Source organism: Anopheles arabiensis, chromosome 2, assembly GCF_016920715.1.
Source record: "Anopheles arabiensis isolate DONGOLA chromosome 2, AaraD3, whole genome shotgun sequence".
NCBI lineage: Eukaryota > Metazoa > Arthropoda > Insecta > Diptera > Culicidae > Anopheles > Anopheles arabiensis.
The window spans coordinates 6658615-6680718 of record NC_053517.1 but is presented as its reverse complement, the minus strand read 5'-3'; the positions used below and the strand labels follow the sequence as shown (position 1 = coordinate 6680718).

The following is a 22104-nucleotide window of genomic DNA, read 5'->3' as shown; positions in this document are numbered from 1 at the left end:
GGGCGCTTCACTTGGAAACTTCAAACATTTTTGTAAAAAATTGGCTCTTTCAATCATAAAGTTTGTCGGTCGCTGAGATTGAAGCATTTTTATTGAACATCTATGATCGAATTCATTTTGTGTATTTTGTCAGTATCTAGAGCGCTTTTGTGTTGCTTGAAAAATCACATTCACAATTTATTCCGCTAACTATTTTGTTTAAAAAAAATCACCCAAAGTAATAATAGTTGAATTGTAAAAAATCAACAGTATAATTATCCGGCTTAGTTGGCAAAACAATGGTATAATGTATAACATTCCAACTAGTAAAGTCGATTTTCAATGCTTTTTAGCTAAATAACATAAAACAGCTTTCTGCTAAATGTAAAAAAATATCATGTTTTATTGATTGAGACTACGTTAAGCTTACCATTTAGTTTTGTGATGCGGCTAACGTGATAAAAAAGTAATAAAAAGGATGCTACCCCTAAAACAATGTTCTGGAGAACGCCTTCATTATTGAATTTCTTTGTAACAGCCTGGATGGATAAAAACACAAACCTTTTTATATTAATACGGTTTTATGCATTAGTAGACAATGCCGTGAGACGATATTAGACTCGCTCGATTTAAAAATTCTTATAAAAGCGCGTGCCACGTGTAGGTCGTTGCGAGAAAAATATTTAGAATAAATAGGCTCAAGGCATGACATCTACTTACATGAGTTTAAGCAATTGTGAAAAAATCCGAGCTTGCTTAATTTTACAAAACACTCAGTTTAACACTCTTGGTGCTACGTGGATCGTTTTCGATCCACGGCTTTTTTCACTCTCCTTCCCTGTGATTGTTCTCTCAGCAACTATCAGTAGAAAGTATAGCAGCGGGAAGAAAGAGAGAGCGCATATTGCAGAAGCGGCATTGATCGTCAGAAGATCAGAAAGAGAGTGAACGATCGTAAGCCAATGAAACGCTCTATCCGTTCTCATATTGTGTACTTTGCTCTCTGCAGAAAACCAGTAGAGAATGTCAGCGCTCTGAGTGGTAACGGATTTTTTAAATTTGCAGTTCGAATTGGAACTCATGTTCGAATGCTCTTTGGGCAGTGGCGCAGCACTATGGGAAACCTGTTCGTCCATAATGAACTATGGGATCCGCACGACCGGCTCAAAATACGAATCTCCCCCCCGACGACGACGACTGTGGAGGGTCGTGAAATGAATAAACATTCATTCGCTTTATTTAAATCGTTTTGTTTCAGCGCGTATTCGCTTACAACCTTTGCTGCACTGCGGGCGCTGAAAACAGTACGCTCGCTTCAATCTCAACTCACCCAACCAGAAGGTTTTGGTTCGTTGACGGACATCTTCATCGAAACGAAGGAACAGATGTGTGCAAACAGTGGAAGAATAAAGTGTTAAGTTGTGCGCTTGTGGAGAAGAGGTAAATGTGAAGCCGTTCTTCGCTCTGTAACAACCCGAGTGCGCTGTACGGGTGAAGTGGGCAACCATTTTTAAACTGGTGACAGAAAAGTTGTGTGCAGTTTTGTGGTCTTGAAAAGGAAAAAGGAAAACAATTACAAGCCAGGAAGCACGTTTGCCTGCCAGCTCCGGGATATGGTGCGGTACGAATACAGTGCGCTGGAAAGCGAACGCCTCAATGCACCAGAGTGCTGCCCGTGCAACAAACTGCAGCAATCGTGTGGGATGCAGCGATTGACTGCCGTGTGCGTACGAATGGTGGTGACATAATAAAACGGCAATTCGTTACTGAAAAGGTGGGAAAAAGGCACTAGTAGCAGCACTGCCCCACGGAGCGCATTCCCTTTTTATAATACTTTTCCGCAAAGAATAATCGATAGCTTGCGCCGCTAGCCTGCGAAACCAAAAGACAGCTGTTTGCGTAGAGCATAAACAGAAGAGCCAAACAATCGTACAGTGCGTTCAGTGTGTGTGTGCGTATCGGTGTGAATGTGGTTGTGAAAATCGATGCGTTTGATTATCCTCGCAGGATCCAAGTGACCTTGTGGAGCAAGAGGAAGTTAGTTGGCACGAGAGAGCACGGAATAGCAAGCGGAACGAAAATGTGGTGCCTGGTGAATCTCCCGAACGGGACAACGTCCGGCGTCCAGTGTGACCCGAAAAGGATCAGCCAGGAGTGTCTGGAGAAGGTAGGTAGAATGCCGGGAGGGTTCAGTAAATTGAAACGAAAGACACCATCCATTTCACCATCCAACTGTCCCATAAATGGACTCGCATTACCACAGAACTTCCCTTAGTCTTCCGATGGCTGAAGCAAGAAGTCAGCGAGTTGCATCCCCATGCATCTCCTGTGCAAAAAAAAAAAAATAAAGAAACCCCACACAGCTGATTGGCGGCGGCGCCTGCCAGTCTGGCCGTCGTGGCCCGAGAGATTACTTACTTTTTCTGTTGTTGTGCGCGGTCTCTCCTCCCGCTGCTGCTGCTGCTGCTGCAAGTAAAACAACGGCGAAGGGCACACACAGACACACTCGCCTCACCACAACGCACCCTCGGCACAGAAGACGCAGTGAGTTAGAGCGCTCCGGGCTTGCAACGCTTGCTAATGCTGGGCGGGCGGGTGCCGCACGAAAGCGGGGCGGTGCAATAACCTCCTCCACCTCTCCCAACCGCAATGCACTGCACTCTTTCCTCTGTCTCTCTGTATCTCCAACCGCTGAGTGAACTTTAGCACAACTTTAGCCTGTTGTGTTGGGGTGCATTGCACCTATCGCCGTGCCCCATCCCTTCATGTCCCTTCAACTCACCGGAGGTCACTAAAATTAGTCACCGAAGGGTGTATGTGTGTATGTGTGTGTGTAGTCGGGGACCTTTTTTTGTTGTTTTTGTTTTGTGAGTACTTGTGTTCACTACTTGTGAAGCGAGTGAAATGGGGGTAATGGTTACGGTATTTGCCGATTTGATGCTACTACCTTCTCTGCCTGCGCCGCTCGGTACGAACAAATTGAGACGTGCTGACAGAATGTGAGGGCGAGGGGAAGGGGGGAAGGGGTCCAATCTTAGGCCTGGGTACAAAGGTTCGATTTGGCGAAACCTCATTAGCGAACGAGAGAGCCCGGTGCGCTTCTTCGCGGTGCATGATGCAACCCGAAGATCGGGCTGCGTGAGAACACGCACGCACGCACACACGCGGTCGTTTATTTTTGTAACTCAACCATTGTTTGATGACTGCAGAAGGGTTGAGATGAGCTGTTTTAACTGTTAACGTAGTGTCTTTAAATCTATAAATGATTTTTTATGATATTAATTGATGAAACTTAGAACATCTTCAAGATCCTTCAAGATCAGCCTAGCTCAACTCAACTCATTTCCTAGTTCGTTAATAATCCACATTAAGACGACGTTAAGAAACTCCGAAATGCTCGCATAAAATGGCTAATTAATTTTAAACTAAAATAGCCAAGATCGCTTGATAATTGTTAATTGTCCCCTTGGAGCATCTGATGTACCCCACAGCCCACCAACAATCCCACCAGACGCCTTTGTGCCACTATCAAGCAGCGACAATTTGCATTAAAGGATAATAAACGCTTCCCCGCCTACAAAGTACCCTTATCGCTCGGTAACGACCTAACCGACCTGGCCTTTGTAATTATATTTGCTCCGTTTGCTGCACCGTTTGTGTACCGGCGCCCCAATCAAACATCCGCACGGGTTGAAGGTGTTTAATGTATGTCGTTTTCTCCCTGGCGGATGGGGATTATCATCCGGATGGGGGTGGGCACAACCCCACCAATAAACCAGTCATACAACAGGGGAGGATTTAGCGGCGCGCTCGGTCGTATTACCGTTGCAAAATAGTGCAACACCTCAAGGTAATAGTGAACTTAAACCAGTGTGTATGCGGTGTGGGAGGACGACAGCCCTAATCTTTTGTACATGATGGATGCATTAATATCTAAGGTTTGTACACCATTGTACAAACATTGCGCAATGTAATGGCATTCTCGGTACGCCGTTGACAGTGATAAACTATCACGAGGACGCAACCAGCCAGAGCCTGAGCGGGATGATGATGGTACACGTTCTAGAACGAATGGCTTGAGCGTTCCCGGTTTCTTGCGTAACTATTCCAATAAGCGGCCCTGGAGACGAAGCCACACAACCCGATCGGCCCGGGAGGGAAGTTAGAATGCAACAACCAGTTCAATGTCACTCTTATCAACTGGTTGTCCGTGGTGGTGGTGGTGGCAGTGGTGGTAACCTCACGCTTCTAACTGAACCGAACTTAGCAACAAGTCGGTAGACTGTTGCCCCCGCCGCGGTCACTCACCAACAGTAGTTGGACGCATTTATCCTCGACTCAATCTTTTAGCTGCGATTAAAGGCGGCAATAAAAAAGGATTGGCTTGTGGCGCGAAAAATACACACACACACACACACGCACAGTTCAAAGGCGTAGGCTATGGGCTGTAGATGACCGAAGGCTTATCGTTGACCGCGAGCAACCCGTTGGGTGGGTGGCATTTATGACATCGCCCTCTATCAGCTTTGCCTTCTGACAGTGGGTTACCAGGGGGGGAATGCCGTAAGTCGATTCTCGTGACGTACGATCGGTGATTCTCGCAACGATGATGGCCTGGGAGGGCAATTAGTACCGGGGAGAGAGAATGATGGACATTAGGGTTGATAAGCGTAGGAACTGGGGAATAAAGCTCTGAAAATGGTCGTGTCATCGGAGGAATATATGGAGCTTCATTCCCCCAGTCAGCACCGATGTGACCTCGTCCATTAGCTGCAAACCGTTCCGACAGACGACCCGAGGCAAGCCCTAAAACGCGATAAGAGATGTCATTAACTTTCATTACTTCAGCTGAATAGGACAAAGAGAAATTAAAACTTTGTCACAGAGGTCTGGATGCGTCTTGTTGCGTCGCTATCAGCAGACACTTTCTTCATCCCGTAACGACCACCCATGCCCGTGGTACACCACTTGGTTGATAACCGCCCCACGACTGTATGACATCACTGAAAGGTTATCACTGGGAAGCATTCTACAGCTGAACCACTTCCTTCCATTAAAAAAGAAAAGCTACAACTGCATCTCCCAGCAAGAACGTGCAGCCGACGGCACGCTTCTGGGGTGAAAGTTATCGCACTTTCCCTCTTTGTCGGCTTGTTCTGTGGAGAGAGGGTTGCTCGGTACGGGGTTCATCCAGAATTGGCAGGCCCTCTCACTCAGGCACTGGGTCGTTACTATCAGCAGCCAGAGTGCACGTTGGTGTAACCTCCAGGGACCTCCGGATCCAGCGAAAATGTATTCAATGGAGGCACTGTTTTTGGTGATAAGAGCATGTGAAAGAAGGAACTTGCAAAAAAGGGGTGTAATTTACGGAAACATCACCACCAAAATGTGTTGTGGCAGACCACCAGGCATTCCTTTCGGACGCGTACGCAAATGGATCGACATCATTGGAGTGTATTAGAGTGTTGCTGCTAAAATTAACCGGTGCGAAACCCGCCGTCGTCTTTTTGGAGACGGTCAAATTTTTGCAAACATTTCGATCCATCCAGAGCGTTTTGCGCAGTTCCCGCCGGAGGTGTAGACTTTCCAATTAGATCTCCTATTGGCACCTTCCCGTGGCCGCAGTGGTGCTAAGTACTATGTGTCGTTTGTTTAACGAACGAAGGCGACAGAGAGAATCGTTTTGGGCAAACAGCAAAAACAAATCCGCCTAATGATATTAGCCTAATGATGGGACCGATAGACACGGCATCAAATAGTGCTGAATGAATGAATCAATGTTAGCGTGTCGTGCTTTCTCGCTACGAGCTTTTTACCTTAATCAACCGAATTGTGTAAGTGATAAATTGAGTCTAACGAATGAAAAACATGCTGCTCTCCTCCGCCGCTCCGCTTTATAGACAAACGCAGATCGCGCGCAGATGATCGTCACAACGTTCACCGCGGGCCCGCGGTGAATTGATTATGTCAATTGCGAACTTCCCCTTTTCTGGAGCACACAACACTACTCGCGGGGCCAGCTTTACGCGCTCGATCATCGCGCTACGCCAAACAAAGTGTTGTTTGTCGCACATCTACTACCAACATCCACAACACCGGTAGCTGCAAATTGGCGAAAACATATCATATCGCCCTAGTTCTCCCTGGCCCGGGGGGTTGGCAAATATTGTTATCGGCTTCTTCTTCTGTGTTGTAGGGGCCACAATCTGATTGCCGACACCTCCAAAATGCGTAAGATGTCCAATTTGTTTTTCTCTGTTTGGTGTGAAATGGGCGGGGGGAGGTGGGGAACTCAAAAATTGCGTGTGCTATCTTTATCCCTTTATTTGTTCGGCTGTCCTTGATGTGGGGACGCGAATCTTGTGTGTGGCTTTTTTTTCGCATTGAGTGTAAGAAACGTGCGCGAAGACGTTGCTGGGGTGTCGGGTTGGTGTGTAATTGCGCCGCAGTCGTTGCCTCTTCTACAAGAGCTGTCACTGAAGATGGAGCACTAAAGCTCTATCGGGATGTTGAGCACCAGTTCAACGCCCATATCAAGACGGCAGCAACGACACGTCCTACACTTCACCTCAACAGGCTCAACATCTAAATCATCGGCAGCGGTAGAGAGGAGAGGCCTGATAAACGACGACCGGCGATTTGGTTGCCACAAAAGGCAAGGCTGGTAGGTTCTTGAGGGAAGGAAGGTAATGAAAAAAATGCGTTATCGGTTCGCAAAGGTGATTGCCGCGCGGCGGGGTTTGTCGTTTGTCGCGACTCTATACTGCGCATTAAATCGCCCTTCGGCTTTGCCGGTAGCGCAATTGGCACGCCGATTGGGAGTAGTAGCAGCTATTTGGTGACAAGCACAGACAAACAACCAAACACACACATACACACAACCGGCAGGGTAACAAATCCGGCAATAACAACAAAATAAAACACACCTCGCCCCAGCTCCGTCGCTTGATGGTGGGCCATCTATGCGGGTACGGGTTGTTACTTCACGTGCGGCGCCGCGAGTTGACCGTCCGAAAATGACACCAATACTCGCAGGAATGTGGTTATACGAGAACGGCAAGCGGACAGAATAAGAAGCGAAAAAAACGCATTTGAATTACCAGCCACCTACAGAATAGAGTTCTTGAGACACACCTTCATTTGCTGCGTGTTGTTTTTTTGAGCGGAGAAACTCACCATTTAGGCATAGAGAGTGTCGGCGGCGGCGGCGGGTCAGTTTCGGTGTTTGCTTGAGTAATTGGCGAGACTTTTCTTTTTTTGTGCGAGGCGTTTATCCAACGCAAAACAGAACCAGGTTCATTAGGCAGTAGGGTTCGTCGTCTATTGCGCGCTTTGTAGGGAAACGTGCTTTAGGCCCCCTACTAACGAAAGGACCCGCACGGCACAGCAGAACCAGTGTGAAGATAATGAGGTAGAGCTTTGTACGGCCTTGAGCTCAACCAGTCGACCAAACCCCACGGTCTATCACGACCCGCTTCCATGAACTCCACGGTATCCTTTAGTTTTTAACCTAATGATAGTAGTTGGCAGTAGGAAGTGAACGCCATCTCACCTGTACAGCACCGGCACCCGGCTAGAATTGATTAGCTAATGTAAAACCGAAGCTCTTGCCATTGGATACGAGTTTTTGTGCTGTTGTTGTTGCTGTATGCCTAACTAAACTGCTGTTAGTTAGGTAGGCACACGCGGCAGGGCCAAGCATATAGCAATGCTCATTTAACTGGCTAATGAGTACACCACACATTGAGGAATTCATTACAATATGGACAGCTCAACGTCGTCGCTGCATTCAACTGCTCGGAATAGTACCTCACCTACCTATCAACGACGGCAGGAATTTGTTTACTCAAAACCTCACAAAGTCATACAAACTCCCCGCTTTACTGTGTTACGAGCAGAAATTACAAGACGTTCTACACCGAAAGGTCATCGGAAGGCCCGTCAGCTACAGGTGGCTCACGGGGTTGGCATTTGGAAGAATATTTCCCAATGCCCTGGAGTAAAGCAATTGATTGCCTCGAATGTAGCCGGCCGCAAGCACAGGAATGTTAGCAAATTCTTTGTTGTTTGAGCTCCAATGTAATGTCTGGCGTTTGCAACCGAAAATGTTTTTGCAAAAAATGTCAGCAACCAAATGGTTGGTTCTTCACTTGCATAAGCTTCACGTCTCTCTGTCTCTGTTGTTAGTTAACTGTTGGTTTTTTTTTTGTAGCTCGGGGACGTTATCACACCCACACACCCATCATAATGGAATAACCTTCCACGGAACGTTTCAAGGTGGAATTAAAGCACGCCCTGCAGTCTGTTGGAGGGGTCTGAGGGTTGCGTAAGTTTTTGGGCAACTTCTACCCCAAAATCATCACAACCGCATGCTTTTGACAACGAGCTTAGGGTGTGGGAAGAAGATATTGTAATGGGCACAAAAAAGAAACCTAAAATCCTTCCCTTGGGGAAAAGCCATTCCAGCTTATTCGCTTCTGTCTGTCTGTCTGTCGGCCGTTCCATTCGTACTTCGATTGCAGCAGTAGGCATCATCTGGTACACTCGAACACTCGACGCCCAGTGTGTCTCACAGGAAATGTAGTTGAATAATCCCATTTTTCCCCTGCCCTGCCTTCCCACACACACACACAAACACACAAACATACGGTTTGATTCCACTAACGGTAAACAAACCCTTCCACAGCCCGGAAGAGGAAAAGAAATCCAGAACCAGCGAGAGGGAGGCAGTGCTTTGTGTTGCTGCCGTGTTGTGGTGGGGTGTAAAAGATCGCAATCCTCCATTGATCGATCAGTCCGAGGCCCAGCTGATATATAGGCTACCAATGTAATTGAGGCTGCTGATTATTGGTTACCTTCTAAGGTTGCATCTGTGTACAAACGATTGAGAACCACCGTAATCATCATCTCGATGCTCTTAATACACTGTCGCTGGGCGCTGGCTTGTGATGGTTATGATGGCGATCGGATTGTGGACGTTAGCGTTTGCGCGCGCGTCATGTCGTCCGTCCTGCCCCCCCTCTTCCGTGGGTTGACTGACCGCACTGGCCATTGTGGTGTACGTATTACGACTGTAACTGTGCGGCTCTGTGTGCAAACTGCATGCGATTTTAGCGATGACATAGAAAAGCCCCGTTGACGACTGCAAGCTGCAAAACATTCTGCATGGTGTTTGTGTGTGTAGAGAGAGTGGGATAATGTTTTACTTTCGCTGCAGCTGAAGACGCAAACGCGTTGTAACCTGAAAACAAAATTCCTTCAATATTGTAGCTCTGTGTCAGCGCTCGCAGTTCGCGCTCGGGTAGTGGCGCTTAAAACAACCCGTCTTGGCACAATACAAAATCGAATCCGAAATCATTCCCCCGCCCGCGCGTGTGTGTGGTTGTGATGCTGCTCTCGATCTTGCCCCAAACAGGGACAGACTGCTGCTGCCGTGTACTTTTCATTCGACGGAAAACACAAACACACAGCATCGACTGCAACCCCGACCCCATCCCCTTCCCCGAAGGAGGAAGGCTCTACCGGGGGTTGATCTTTCTCTACTGTGCGCCGCTGTGTGTGTGTTTCCTTTGGTGTAAAATGTCGTAAAAATAAAACTTTATTTTTATCTCCACGACCTCGCGGTGGTGGTGGGCGCGCCTGACTGGTGTCGGGAGGGGAGTAAAAGGAAAGCCGTCTCAAGAAATGTGTGTCCGGTGTGTGTGTGTGTGTGTGTGTGTGTGTGTGTGTATTTTTTCTCGACATCAATTTTCAGACTTTGGCACTCCCGGGGCTCTCGGGCTGTGCGAGCTGAATGAGAGTTGAACATATCATACGCGTTCTACGTACGAAAATGGCAGATCGCGATCATCTTTTATTGCCACTGGAAGAAGAAAAAAAAGGAATTAATTCTGCCTTTGTTGCGCCACACAGGAGAATGCAATTCATGTGGATTATGCATTTTATTCACCCCAAGCCGAAACGCGTGCCTCTTCTCACGCGCACTCTCCGTCCGAATCGTACGCAACTGCTAAAAGGCTAAAATATATACATTCGCGTACAAACGCCGGTTGATGCATGCAGGGGCTGCTCTGTTACTGCTGCTCGGTGTGTGCACAAATGTACGGGGGTTGGTGGTGGTGGTGGTGGAGAAGCGTGCGCGGTTGAAGAGGAGGCCGCCGCATGCGGACTTTGGACCCGGGACGGAGATCACTCGCCGACCATGTGCTCGAGCTGGGCGATGAGAAGGGAAATGCGGCGTGCACGAACGCTCGACAGGGACGGCCTGTGTACGTACGGCTGGTTTGCCGCGTCTCTCCTCGTACGGGACAAGATAGCAAAACACACAGGGCAACACACCACAACAGCGCGCTCAGCCAACACAAGATATACACAGTCAGATAGGTGCGATTGTGCGCGCTCTCTCTCTCTCTCGCTCTCTCGCTCTGTCGGTCGATTGGGGCGCCTCTTTGTGTGAGTAGAAAACGTGCAAAAAAGTATGTGGCATTTCAGTATGTGGATACCCGCACATGGTCCGTAGCAAAACCGAGAGCAAACAAAACAAAGCCCACACGCATACTAAACCAAAAAAGCAACCGGCCGTTGCTGTGGATGCTTAGAAAGAAAGATAGAGAAAGAGAGAGATTGAGCAGGAGAGAAAGAAAGGGGATCTTTCACTTGAACCAGAAGATGCTGTTTTTTTGATAGCATCCATTAAGCGCCCAGCAAGCAAGATCGTTTATTGGGATGCATTAACACTCACACAGCGCCCGAACTCCCGACGTTGCATCGGGAAATGGGGTTCACTTTCCAATGTTTACTTACTGCATTTTTAAAGGCATTAGCTCGTACGCCAGCAGGATTTAAGGTGGTTTAATATCGCTCTTAAAAGCATCCGCTTTTAACAACAAACAAGCTCCCTATTGGCTAGCAGAAAGCGAACCTTTTGGTTGGCGCCTGACCTCATTTACAAACAGTGGAAAAAAGTTGAACCTTGCAAAAAATATCCTCCCCCCATTGTACCAGGAACTTGGACAAAGCCCAAACCAAAAACTGTCAGTTTCCAATTGCAACCCCAATTGGGTGATTATTTGCACACACACGCGAATCTGCCACTGGCTGCTGAAGCAAACAAATTTTGCTAAAATGAAAAGAGAAAAAATGGCACAAAAAGTTTTTGTGCTTACCACACCTACATTGGCAAGCAGTTGCATGGCCTGCAAGCGCAGCGATTAAATGCTCTTGCCTGTGATTTGCCTATGCACGAAAAAGTTTATTTTTTACCTCCTGTACGATGGAAAGTGAACGAAACAAAAAAAACAATCAAAAAATGTTGGCACTCAAACATTGATCTACCAACTTTGAACATTGAACAACAAAAGCCGTATCGATCGTGATGTCAGCATTGAGTTCCCTTGGGTACCGGGAACCGGTTTGTTTGAAAAGTGAGGTTAGCGTTTTTTTGTTTTACTCCCTGCGTCGGCTCGTCAATATTCCTGGATATATGTACTGCAGGAGGGGCTGAAGGTTCCGTCCTGAGAGACCTTCCACCGCAAAAAAAGGTCAGTAAGATGAGACGTGCCTGGTGGGCCTAACGATCTCGCTCGAGAGAATTCCCCCCTTGGTTGGTGGAGATTAATTCGAGTAGAGGATTGCAATTGCAGCACCGCTGCGGGGCCATGCATTCGCACAAGGTTACGGGAAGGTATACGCGGCTGTTGTATGGCGCGCGCGTTACGTGACTATCGGCACGAGCGTTCTGAGTGGTGGCGTACGGCGAATAGTTTTGCGCCGTTCTCCTTTCCGATATTCAAACATTACCTGTGTGTTCACGTTAACGCGTTAAAAAAAAGTGGAAAAAACACCTCAAACATGAGCGATGTGTACTCTTTGACATCTAAATCCCAAGCTTAATTTACAATTAGTGCCTGCCTCTCCTGTTTGTCATCTTGGTTGCTTATCGATAATTACACGAATCATTGCATTCCCGCGGAAAACCCGCCTCATTGGGCACGACAAAATTGAACAAATTCGCTCAATACAAACCCGCGTGTTGTCCCGTACTCCAAAAAAGCGTGGTGTCATCGGGTAAATTAGCTCACTAATCCCGTATCTCGTAATCCCGCTCCATGTGTGGTGGGAGCAGGAATGTTCGATTTCAAGCGCCATTTTTTGCTGCTGCTTCTATAAAAACAACAGCTTAATCAGACGTGCCCACACAAAACAGTTATCCTGTTGCAGATTTGGGTACTTTACGCGGTGACCCCCATGTACACACAATCGTGACCCGTGGTACGGGGCGGCACGAGACTTGCACTAATCCGGTGTCCGTGCCTACATATTATGCACCGCTCACCTTCACCCGATTTTGGCCAAAGTACTTAGTCACTTGGTTGATAAGATTATTGAGTGTTGATTAGGTGGCACAGACAAACACACACACACACACAGACGGTTCGTCGGGTTTTCGGAGTGTCGTACCGGAGCACACCGGATGATAATGGGGACATTTCCCTCTGCATAATCCTCGAGCTTTGGTGTGGAAATTGATCCATCCATTCAGCGAGGGGGAAGGTTAGAGCTTCCTTCCGGACTTATCTTTGAGCGGGGCATAAAACGCGAACCGGTATGTGGTGGCAGATGTCGGTGTACTGGGTTGTCTCTGGTTAATCCGGAATACTGGCTTTCAGGATTGATGGGTCGTGAATCAATCATTCGTATGAAGTCGTTAGCGCTTTATTTCGTAAATTTAGGCAACATTTTCACACCTTCATATCTACGTTGAACTTTGGATCCGATGAACTACCCGGTCTTCCCCTTGTGTGTAGTTGGTGAAGACGACGAACGCCGTGGTCTTAGGGTGACTCGCGCGCTCTACACGTGTTGGCGTTCGTCATGCTGAGGGGAACGTGCATCATTAAGCCGGTCACACACGTCGCGAATGTTAGCAGAACGTTCATTACAGGCTGATAAGAAATAAGTGCAATTTTAATTATGATTACTTGGCAATTTATGACTCCCTCTAACTTCAAATGATTAAGTAGATTGACAAATAATTTTTCTTTGTAATATCAAATGTTGGAGCAATGATTCAGTGAGAGTGGTACATGATTGAACATTTGAAGCAAAAACATGGCACGTTTTATATGCAGTTGCTTAGCTCAAATGTTCAAGTTTGCCTTCTTCTGGCCTTTTCACCTTCTATTTTGTGAACCAGGGCATCTTGGCAGGTTCATGGCGGTTGCGATGGTTTTCATTTGGCCGGCCAAGATTCGCAGAGGTTGTTTGGTTCAGTTTAACCGGTTCGCTGGGTATCGATTATTCAAGCCACGGCCATATACACCGTACGGCTCGGCATTAAGACAAACACGAGGTTTTTTGTTGAGCAGTAGTAGCAACAGAAAACAAACCATACCAATGCAGGGAGGAAGATTTGCATTTCTAATGGTAGAATTGTTAAATCGTTAGATTCGTCAGCACAGGTTTGGGTCGTACTACGCGTGAAACAAATAAACGAACCTTTCTTTTCTAACTATCCAGTTGGTCTAGCTCCATTAAGCTGTCGCACAAACGCTACCAGCAATCCATCGCACATGACGTTTGTTCTAGCAGCAACATAATAATCGTCCTCAACTAAGTTGTGGTAACACGCGAACAACTCGTTGCGTCAGTAGAGAAGAGTTGCTTCGGGTTTGTGTTATCCTGCCTGGTTGGTGGGGTGAGCGATAATTACATCAATTCTGTCCTTTACTCCCGCCAAACGACCGCGAATGGTCAAACTGTGCGGGCAAAGAGGGCAAACGAATATTTGAACGAATCAAGTGATTTGTCACGGTAAAGTAAATACTTCCACCAGCGACAGCGGGGTGCTATATTGGCAGCAGTGGATGCTGGTAGAAACGATTGACAAACAAAAAGAAAGGAAAGGAACACCACTGAATATGAGCATGATGTTTTGCCAGAAGTTTCGAATTTATCCTGCACGTTTACACCATCCCACCCACCGCCCACAAGCTGCTGTTGAGGATGATGATGATGATGACATTGTGAAATCAGCGGAACAGCTGCCATATTCCGGTGGAATAACCGGCGTGTTTAACCTTCAATTAGGACGGTGTCAACGGCAGCGGGATGAACCGTGCCGCCATTCCCCATGGTGCTAACAGATCACTGGTTGGCCCAACAGGCCAACTGTGTAACGAAAATATCGTTGGGCCAGAGAGATTGGACTTTGTGCCCCACTTAGCAAAGGCAAAGAGGGCAGGGAAGTCTTGCACTCTACTTATCAAATGATTCCATCTCCGACTGGATCGCTCTGCGTCCAGTGTTGATCGATATCGGGATAGTGAGACATCAGCCACTAATTGGTGATCGGTGTACGGCGAGAGCACGTGCTGCTCCATATGATCGCAGCGTGACTCGCAGCATCTGACGTGCACAGTGAGTGTGTACAGTGTGAATTCCAACGATGATGTCATCGACAGAGCAGCACCGATCGTGCTTGATCGATCGCTGTGTGCTCCGCGTGTGGACTTGCACGGCTGTGATGGACTTTGATCGATTTTCTCTTTCTTTCTTTTTCGACTCGTTCAGCTGTGTGTCTCGCCTCCATTTGCGGTCGCCTAGCAACAGGGCAGCTTCACCGGCACAAGAGCGTCGATACATGAGTGCAAAAACTCTGTTCGTTGCACTGTGTTCGGTTCGGGGTCCATGGGTTGAAAACGTGATGTCCACTACGTCCTACCCCGTTCCCCGGTTGCCCCGGTGCTTAATCCATACCGTAGCTTATGGCCGTTTTTTTCGGATGTTAACATGTGTATGCGTACAAGCCGGTTGAAGATCTTTGTACGATCGCGATCGTACATAGATATGTGCCACCAGCCGGCGGAGGCTTTTTCCACCTCTGTTTGTTTCTCTTTGTGTGTGCAGATTGCCTCCAACTTCCCTTAGCAGCTCTCTAGTCCGTGGCGTTTGAACGCAGCAGCACGAGGGCCCCAATGTGGCTTCTTTTTATGCCTTTGCGATTAGTTCCTGCCTATTTCATCCGAACGAACACTGCCGGCGGTGCCCATTCGCAGCAGGAAAGAGAAGGGAAGGCTTACACATCTCCAAATACGGTCGCCGATTGCGGCGCTGTGTACAGGTGCCGCACACTCGAACGCAAACGTGGTGTGTATGTGTGTGTATGCGGCACACAGTGAAGCAAAACAACGCGCCGCGTTGCCATTCGGTTCGCTGCTTGAGTGGGTCCAAAGTCCAAAACACCGTTCGCCGTGTGCGGCCGTACAACCGCGTGTACAAAGTCCAAAGTTTTCATAGTTTTGGAGAAGTGTAGCAGCACCAGCAGCACCACACTACTACCGGGCGGCGGATAAAGTGCGAACGAAGCGATGATGAGCAACCGGTACGAGGTGAACGAGACGGCGAAACTATGAGAAATGTGTGCGTGAACGAGCAAGCTTAGAGGTTGAGAAAATTTGACACATATTTATCTTGTTTTTTTTTTGTGCAGATTCTAAAGGGTCTTTTGCATTTTACAGTACACGAAACCTTTATCTGCAAGTGATCTTTCAGACACTTGACAGAAAGCAAGAGCAGCAACTGTGAGTGAGCCAGATTGAAGACGTCTTCTCGTGGCACTGTGTCATTCGGTGTTTGAAGGACACCCATCGATTCTTACGCAAGATGGTCCCCGCTCAATGTCAATGACGGCATTAATGCACGGGAAACGTTCGACCAGACATTTATCTGCGGGCTGAAAGGAAATAACCGAACCATATGGTGTAGCAACGGGCAGCGAGGTCTTTGTTCTTTGGTACTAAAGAAAACGACTCGTGGCAACGTTTTACAGCTCTGTGGCCCTAATTTGTTGCGAGTTTATGGATTCTTAAGCTTCCCTCTAGAAGACCGTCTTTACGCCCTGTTATGACGCATAGCGGGTATTGGAAACCTGTTGTTTTGTTTTTCTTTCTATTTCCTCGACCATCGAAACAAACACTTGACAGAGCACGGGCACACTGGGCTATCTCCTTTTCAATAGCTGTGGCTGCTATTGTCGAGGGCCAATTAAATTCCTCCCACAAAGGTCGGTGATTTCCCCCGCCGTCTTCAATGGAGGTGGTAAAGAAGGTGCCTCACCATCGTTGACTCTGTTACTGTGTTATCGACTGATAAGCTCATTTCGTTCAATTAAGGCAAACAAACGGTGTGTGTGCACGTCTCCCATGCCTACCCGCAGATACAAGAGCTCTGGACGCCGTGTACAGAAACAAAGAATCACAAGTGCGCTCACTCCCACCTCCCCCTATGTCCAAGAAGTGCGTGGGCCATTTTGTTTAATATGGAAGACAACGCACGTACTTATGGCCGTACGGAAAATGTAATAAAAAAAAACAGAAACGATTGCTTTTAATATGCAAACCCAGGCGGAAAGAAGACAGTGGGCCCTCCTCTTCCCCCTCTCCAGCACATTGTGAAAACAAACAAAGGTCCAAAGTCCAGCCGGCATATTTTAGCGTGGTGTGTACTGCGGCTCACTCGCTCGTAACGTTGGAGTCGAGTGTTGGTACTGCTGCGAAGTAGGCTGTGGAGGGATTGGGTTTCTTTTCTATCCATGTACTCCAACTCTGTCGTCAAATGTAAACTTTCTTTGTCGCGCGGCGGGTAGTTCAAAAATGTGTTTCTTTCGTTACTGTCCGCCATTATCAAGCCAGCTTAAGGACAAAGGATATCGCCTATTGCCTGTTTTACGGTAGTATTCAGAGTTGTTGTTCGCATTAAGAGCAATTGCCTCCCCGAAACGCTTGTGGAGCAGAAACGACGTGACCCAGCAGCAGCAGCAGCAGCAGCAGCATCGTAACGATGTCTAATGGAGGAAGCATAAATTACCATTAATCTCATCCCGGGGCCACTTACTCTACAAGCGGCGAATGGGCACTAGTAGTAGTAGTAGTAGTAGTAGAAGTAGCGGAGACAGCACTTTCTTGGCGCTCCCGGACCAAATGTGGGTTATCCCACGCGATGTGCGCTCGGTTGTTGTGGCACACGAAAGGGCCATAAACATCATTGGGAAGGTTAGCTACCACCAACGTTCTCCAGCAGTGTTTGTTGTATGTTGCAGTTGTAGTTTCTCACTCTCCCGCTCTCTTCGCACCTTGAGCAGCGAGAAGACACTTTTACGATGGCTTGTTGGGATGTGTTACTTTTCGGTTACGGATCTCGGTGGTGGAACTTGCCAGAGCAGAGCAGCAGCAGCCGTTTTTGTTGTTTTGCTGCGCCATCCGAGAAGGTGAAACTTAATTTTGCCTCACCAACTCCAACTCCAACTGTGCACAGACACACACACACACACACAGACTCTTCCTATCCCTGTTCCATAAGCACAGCGGTCGGGGGTCGTCGAGGTGTGGGCTGTGGGTGTCGACGACTTACGGTTGTTTCGGCGCGGTTCTACACCAAAACCGGTACGTGCCCTCTGGCAGCAGCAGCAGCAGCAGCAGAACTGGTTTTAGTGCGTCTTTTATTTCTTTAAATCGACTCTTATTTGTATCCGTTGTATGTTCTTTTTTTTGGTGAAATTTGAAAAGCAAAATACGAGGTTGATATTTCGTAAACATCCTCCACGTCCGTCCGCTCAAAACGGAGGATTTTAGCAATATATCCTCTCTTTTGGTCTTCCGTGGGGAGCACGAAGCCGCAACCGCTTTTGGGGATTGTATTTTGAATGAAATCGTAAACTAACGAAGCAGTAAAGTCACGCAGGGAAGGATGATTTAGAGCCAACCCTCCCGAATGGGGCTTAACATCCGGCCTGCGACACACCCCAACATGCGTTTACATTGAAAGTTCTTTCTCTTCTCCCCAGCGTGAAAGTGTTTGTGTTGTAACGGTTTCGCTTTTGTTGTCTTATACGGTTGCGTAAAAAATATCATCCTCCTTTCAGTAGTACGCTGAAGATGATCTTTAGGGCCCTCCTCTGCTTCATTGATTGCAATTTACGCTCATTCAACGGAGAGCAGTTCCTCAAGCACACACAGAGGAGCAAAGTTTAAAGAGAAACGAAAGCTCTCGCGTTTTGAACCAAGCACCACCGGCCGCGATGCATCGAATATCATCTGCGCCGCGACGAGCCCGTTTATGTAATTTAAATAATAATTCCCCACTCGAGACAACAGTCGAGGATCCTCAAATAAAAGCGACGCGACGCGTTTCTTTACACTGCACTCTTCTCCCGGGACGCCCGGGGGAAGTAATCTTCATCAATAGCCAATCGAACCCTGTTTCAAGATGGCGAACTGGCAAGGTAAATATTGATCCTCGGCCGCCGCCAACATGCCCTCATATCGTGTCTGTGCGCGCTTGTTTACGCGACTGATACGCTGTTTTGAGTGATCGGTAGAGGGAAGGTAGTTTTTAGGCCCAGGGTGCTCCTGATAAGACGGAACCGACCGGACGGTATTAATTACCTCGAGTTTGCTGCTGATAAGCAATTGGACAGAGTGTCTGGGAGTGCTCCAAATGTAATGCTTGAAGCTGTTTTGAAAGACGGGAGCGTAGCGTTGACTTAGAACACGAACACAAGCTGTTGCAACCGTGGAAAGCTACGCGCCCTCCTTTCCTTGGGATATATGTCTCTGTGTGCTAACGGCAGCAGATGAACAAACGATCGTGTCTGTTGTTGGGTGGGGAATTTCGATGAAAGAGACCTAGCCCTGGTGGGGTATCCGGGTCTGTTTTGTAAGCCCCATCCCTGGTGAACTGAAGAACAAAGCAATGTCTCTATTGCGTCGTGGTGTGCAGCTGGTTTGAGTCTGTTATCAAACCCCCTAGGGGTGAATGTATGATAAAGGCGACATAGGCTGTCTGTTCCCCCCCCCCCCCCTTGGTGGTGATCAATTTGAAGACGATCGTTTTGCTCTGGGAACCTGCGAGAACTGTTTATTTCATTTATAAGCAAGCTCAAGGAAATATGAACATGGCATTGGGAGTCATCGAATAACAACACTAATCCGTGTATCTTTCCTTCTCCTCTTGCAGGTGTGTGCCGATCTGGGAATCATCTGCGAGACCGACTACTTCGGCCTAATCCCGGTCCGGGACGGCGACAGTGTGGCCGATGTGGACGAAGGCACGGCAAAGCAGTGGATCAATCTGCGCAACCCGCTGCACCTGTACACGAACGATCGCACCCATCCGATCGTGTTCTCGCTGCGCGTCAAGTTCTGGGTACCGGCCCACCTGATCCTGCAGGGCAGTGTGCGGTCGCTGTTCTTCATGCAGGCCCGCCAGGAGCTGTTCGACGGTCATCTGCGGCCGTCGAGCTGGGCGAATGCGGCCTACCTGGCGGCGCTGCTCCTGCAAGCGGACGGCTACAAGTACGATCCGGCCAAAGTGCCCAGCACGAGCGAGATGCTGCCCAACGGTGCAGCCTCGGTGACGTCATCGCTGGAGCGACGACCAGCGGCGCAAGGACTGAGGCGTCCCTCGAAGCGCAAATGCTCCGAGCTGGAGTGTAAGCGGGGCAGCGTTAGCTCGCAAACCAGTGGCGGCAGTTCCGTGTCGCACGGGGGGCCACAGCTGGACGAAGGAGTGCCGGCGGCGGGCGGCTATACTGCCGCGGGGTCTCAGTTGGGTGGCGATGGAGCCAACGGCAATGCACCAAAGAATATCTACCATCGGTACGGTGCGCTTCGACCAGCATTTGGTGATGCGGCCGAGGAGGAGGAGCAGGAGGAGGGCACGGTTGAGCCGGTTCCGCAGCCGGCGAACTTTTACCAGCTGATTGCTCAGGAGCACGAGAAACTGTCGCGCATCCGCATGACGGCCACGTCGGCCCAGTACTGGCTGCTGGAGGAAATCTGTAGCCTGGCCGGATATGGGGAGGAGATCTTCGAGGGCGTCACGATCGCCGAACCGGTGGTTGTGTGCAAAATCGGCGTTAGCCCCCACGGGCTAACGATCGTGAAGGACGACGAAAAGTATAGGTAAGTTGGGAGCATATTCATTCCGAGAGTGTGCATGGTCTAACCCGAAAGTGTTCTCCCGTTTGCTCTCCGCTCCACTTTTGCAGCGTTCCATTCACCGCAGTCAAGGCGGCCAAATCGATTAAGCGCTCCTTCCGGTTGACGTACATGAACGAGAACCACGAGGAGACGTACGTGGAGCTGAAGCTGCCGAACCACCGGACGGCGGCCTCGCTCTACCGAGCAATTACCGAGAAGCACGTCTTCTACTCGTGCGAAACGGTGCGGCCCATCGTGACGACGCAGTTCATACGCGATCTCAAAGGCACGATCGTGTCGATGTTCAACGAGGACACCGAGCTCGGCAAGCGGTACGTGTTCGACATACAGCGCACCTGCCGCGAGGTGTACGATGCCGCCCGGCGGACGCTGCACGCCCGCGGCATCGAGATCGCGCCGAGTGCCGAGGAGCACGCGGAGACGCCGGCCGCTGCCCTCGGCCGGCTGGAGGAAACGCTCCGCAGTCGGCAGGACGCGTCCGGCCAGCTCGAGAAGCTGCTGGACGAGCGGATACGGGAGGCGATCACGTGTCCGATCTGTGCGGACGGCGAGATCGATACTACCTTCCTGCCGTGCGGGCACATGACCGCCTGCCGAGCCTGCGCCGTACAGTAAGTATCGTGGGAGGAGTTCGGTGTTGATTGTTGACCTGGAAGAATGGCCACTAACCAAAGCGTTCTGTTTTCTTTCCTTTCCTTTCCGCAGATGCGACCGTTGCCCGTTGTGTAGGGCTAACATCGAAAGTACCAGCAAAATCTTTCTGCCTCCACTGTTGCAGTCACGCAAGGGTACGATTGCGAGCCGGCGACCATCGGAAACGGCTGCAGCAGGTGTTGTTGGTGGCGCAGGCGGTGGTGGTACTGAGCTGGCTGGTGCCGTTGCTTCCAAGGCACCAGCCGCCGCACCTTTGGTACAATAAAACGAGGTCGAAACAGCGCATTAAGAGCAGGCAGTATCCCTTAGCGCCGGGGTGCGCGCATCATATCGCCTCGTTTTTTGCGAGGGGAGTAGCAAGATAATGTTTAGAAGATAAGCGAATTGGTGATATTATTTGTTAATCGTACTCTGTTGCGAATGAGGAGGAGGGGGCCCTGCTCTCCGGGGGTGAGGATGGATGGTTTCGTGCTGGATGATGGGAGTTAGAGTTATCAGTGAGATACAGGAGGAAAAGAAATGATAGAAGTACGAAGTACGACATCAGGAAAAGATATATAGTCAATGAATCAATGCAAATCTTTATTATTACCACTAGTGTGCGTGCTCTGTGCACTTGTGCGAGCGCATGGTGGCACACGCCTAGGTTTTAGCACGTAAGCTGTTAAGTTTATTGATCCTAATATTGGTTAGTTTTAAAATCAGTGATACTTTTACCGTTTTTTTGCTATGTACCTTGTTTTAGGAATCCAAAAAAAGAAAACATCCAATAGTCAGGACTACCGTTTCGTGGCAAGTAGGGGAAGAAAAGAATCAGCGTGCTAAAATCGCACTCGCGTATCAGGTTTTATATTCAGCAGACCAGTAAACGATTCAATGTCGTAGTATTGATGTTAAGTATTTTAATTTCCCCTTCTCTAAATTAACCCCTACCTGGTAGCCATTTTATCCCTTTAAACAGAAGTAATGCAGCAGCACTTTAGAAATCCCCTTTCGTACCCTGCTCGGTTGCGTTGTGTGCTAACCACATATCTTAAATGCATATATTTCCTGTCGATTGCATCAAGCACCAAGTTGATTACCATGTGTAAGATATTAGTAGTCGTTAGTGGCCAGGTCCTTCCAAGAAGTGCCAGGGCGCATACAATAATTGATGGCATTCTCCAGCTTACGTTAACGAAATAAAAAAACAAACAAACAAACAAACCACAACAATAATGGAATTAAATGTTATCCAAACTCGTCCAAATGAAAACGATATTTGATATGTGTGTGTGTTAATTTATTCGCTTGTAGTTTATTTTATAATGATGACAATGTGTTTTGAGCCAATGTTTTTACACATACGCTGTGAAAGCATGTAAGTGTTTGTTTCATCGTTGCAAATGTCGTTTACTCTTTTTCGGTTAAACCTTTTTACCTTATCATAAGAAGAAAAACGTGTATTTGTTAACCTAACAAATAAAATGTT

At 48.4% G+C, this 22104-nt stretch overlaps 1 protein-coding gene across 1 annotated transcript; it reads left to right on the top strand.

The window, feature by feature from the left end:
- The first annotated feature begins 1210 nt into the window (after positions 1–1210).
- Positions 1211–21914, top strand: LOC120893782 (E3 ubiquitin-protein ligase MYLIP-A). Its single transcript, XM_040295882.1, has 4 exons — positions 1211–2146; positions 18994–19940; positions 20027–20590; positions 20685–21914. Exons 1-4 carry the CDS (start codon positions 2060–2062, stop codon positions 20896–20898), a joined length of 1812 nt encoding a protein of 603 aa, XP_040151816.1. The 5' UTR covers positions 1211–2059; the 3' UTR covers positions 20899–21914.
- The last annotated feature ends 190 nt before the right edge of the window (positions 21915–22104 follow it).

Excerpts from the sequence above, each read along its gene's own strand:
- LOC120893782 (XM_040295882.1), top strand. The coding sequence starts at position 2,060 with ATGTGGTGCCTGGTGAATCTCCCGAACGGGACAACGTCCGGCGTCCAG. Across the intron at positions 2,147-18,993 it reads GCCAGGAGTGTCTGGAGAAG|GTGTGTGCCGATCTGGGAAT; the intron begins GTAGGTAGAATG and ends CTCCTCTTGCAG. Across the intron at positions 19,941-20,026 it reads AAGGACGACGAAAAGTATAG|CGTTCCATTCACCGCAGTCA; the intron begins GTAAGTTGGGAG and ends CCACTTTTGCAG.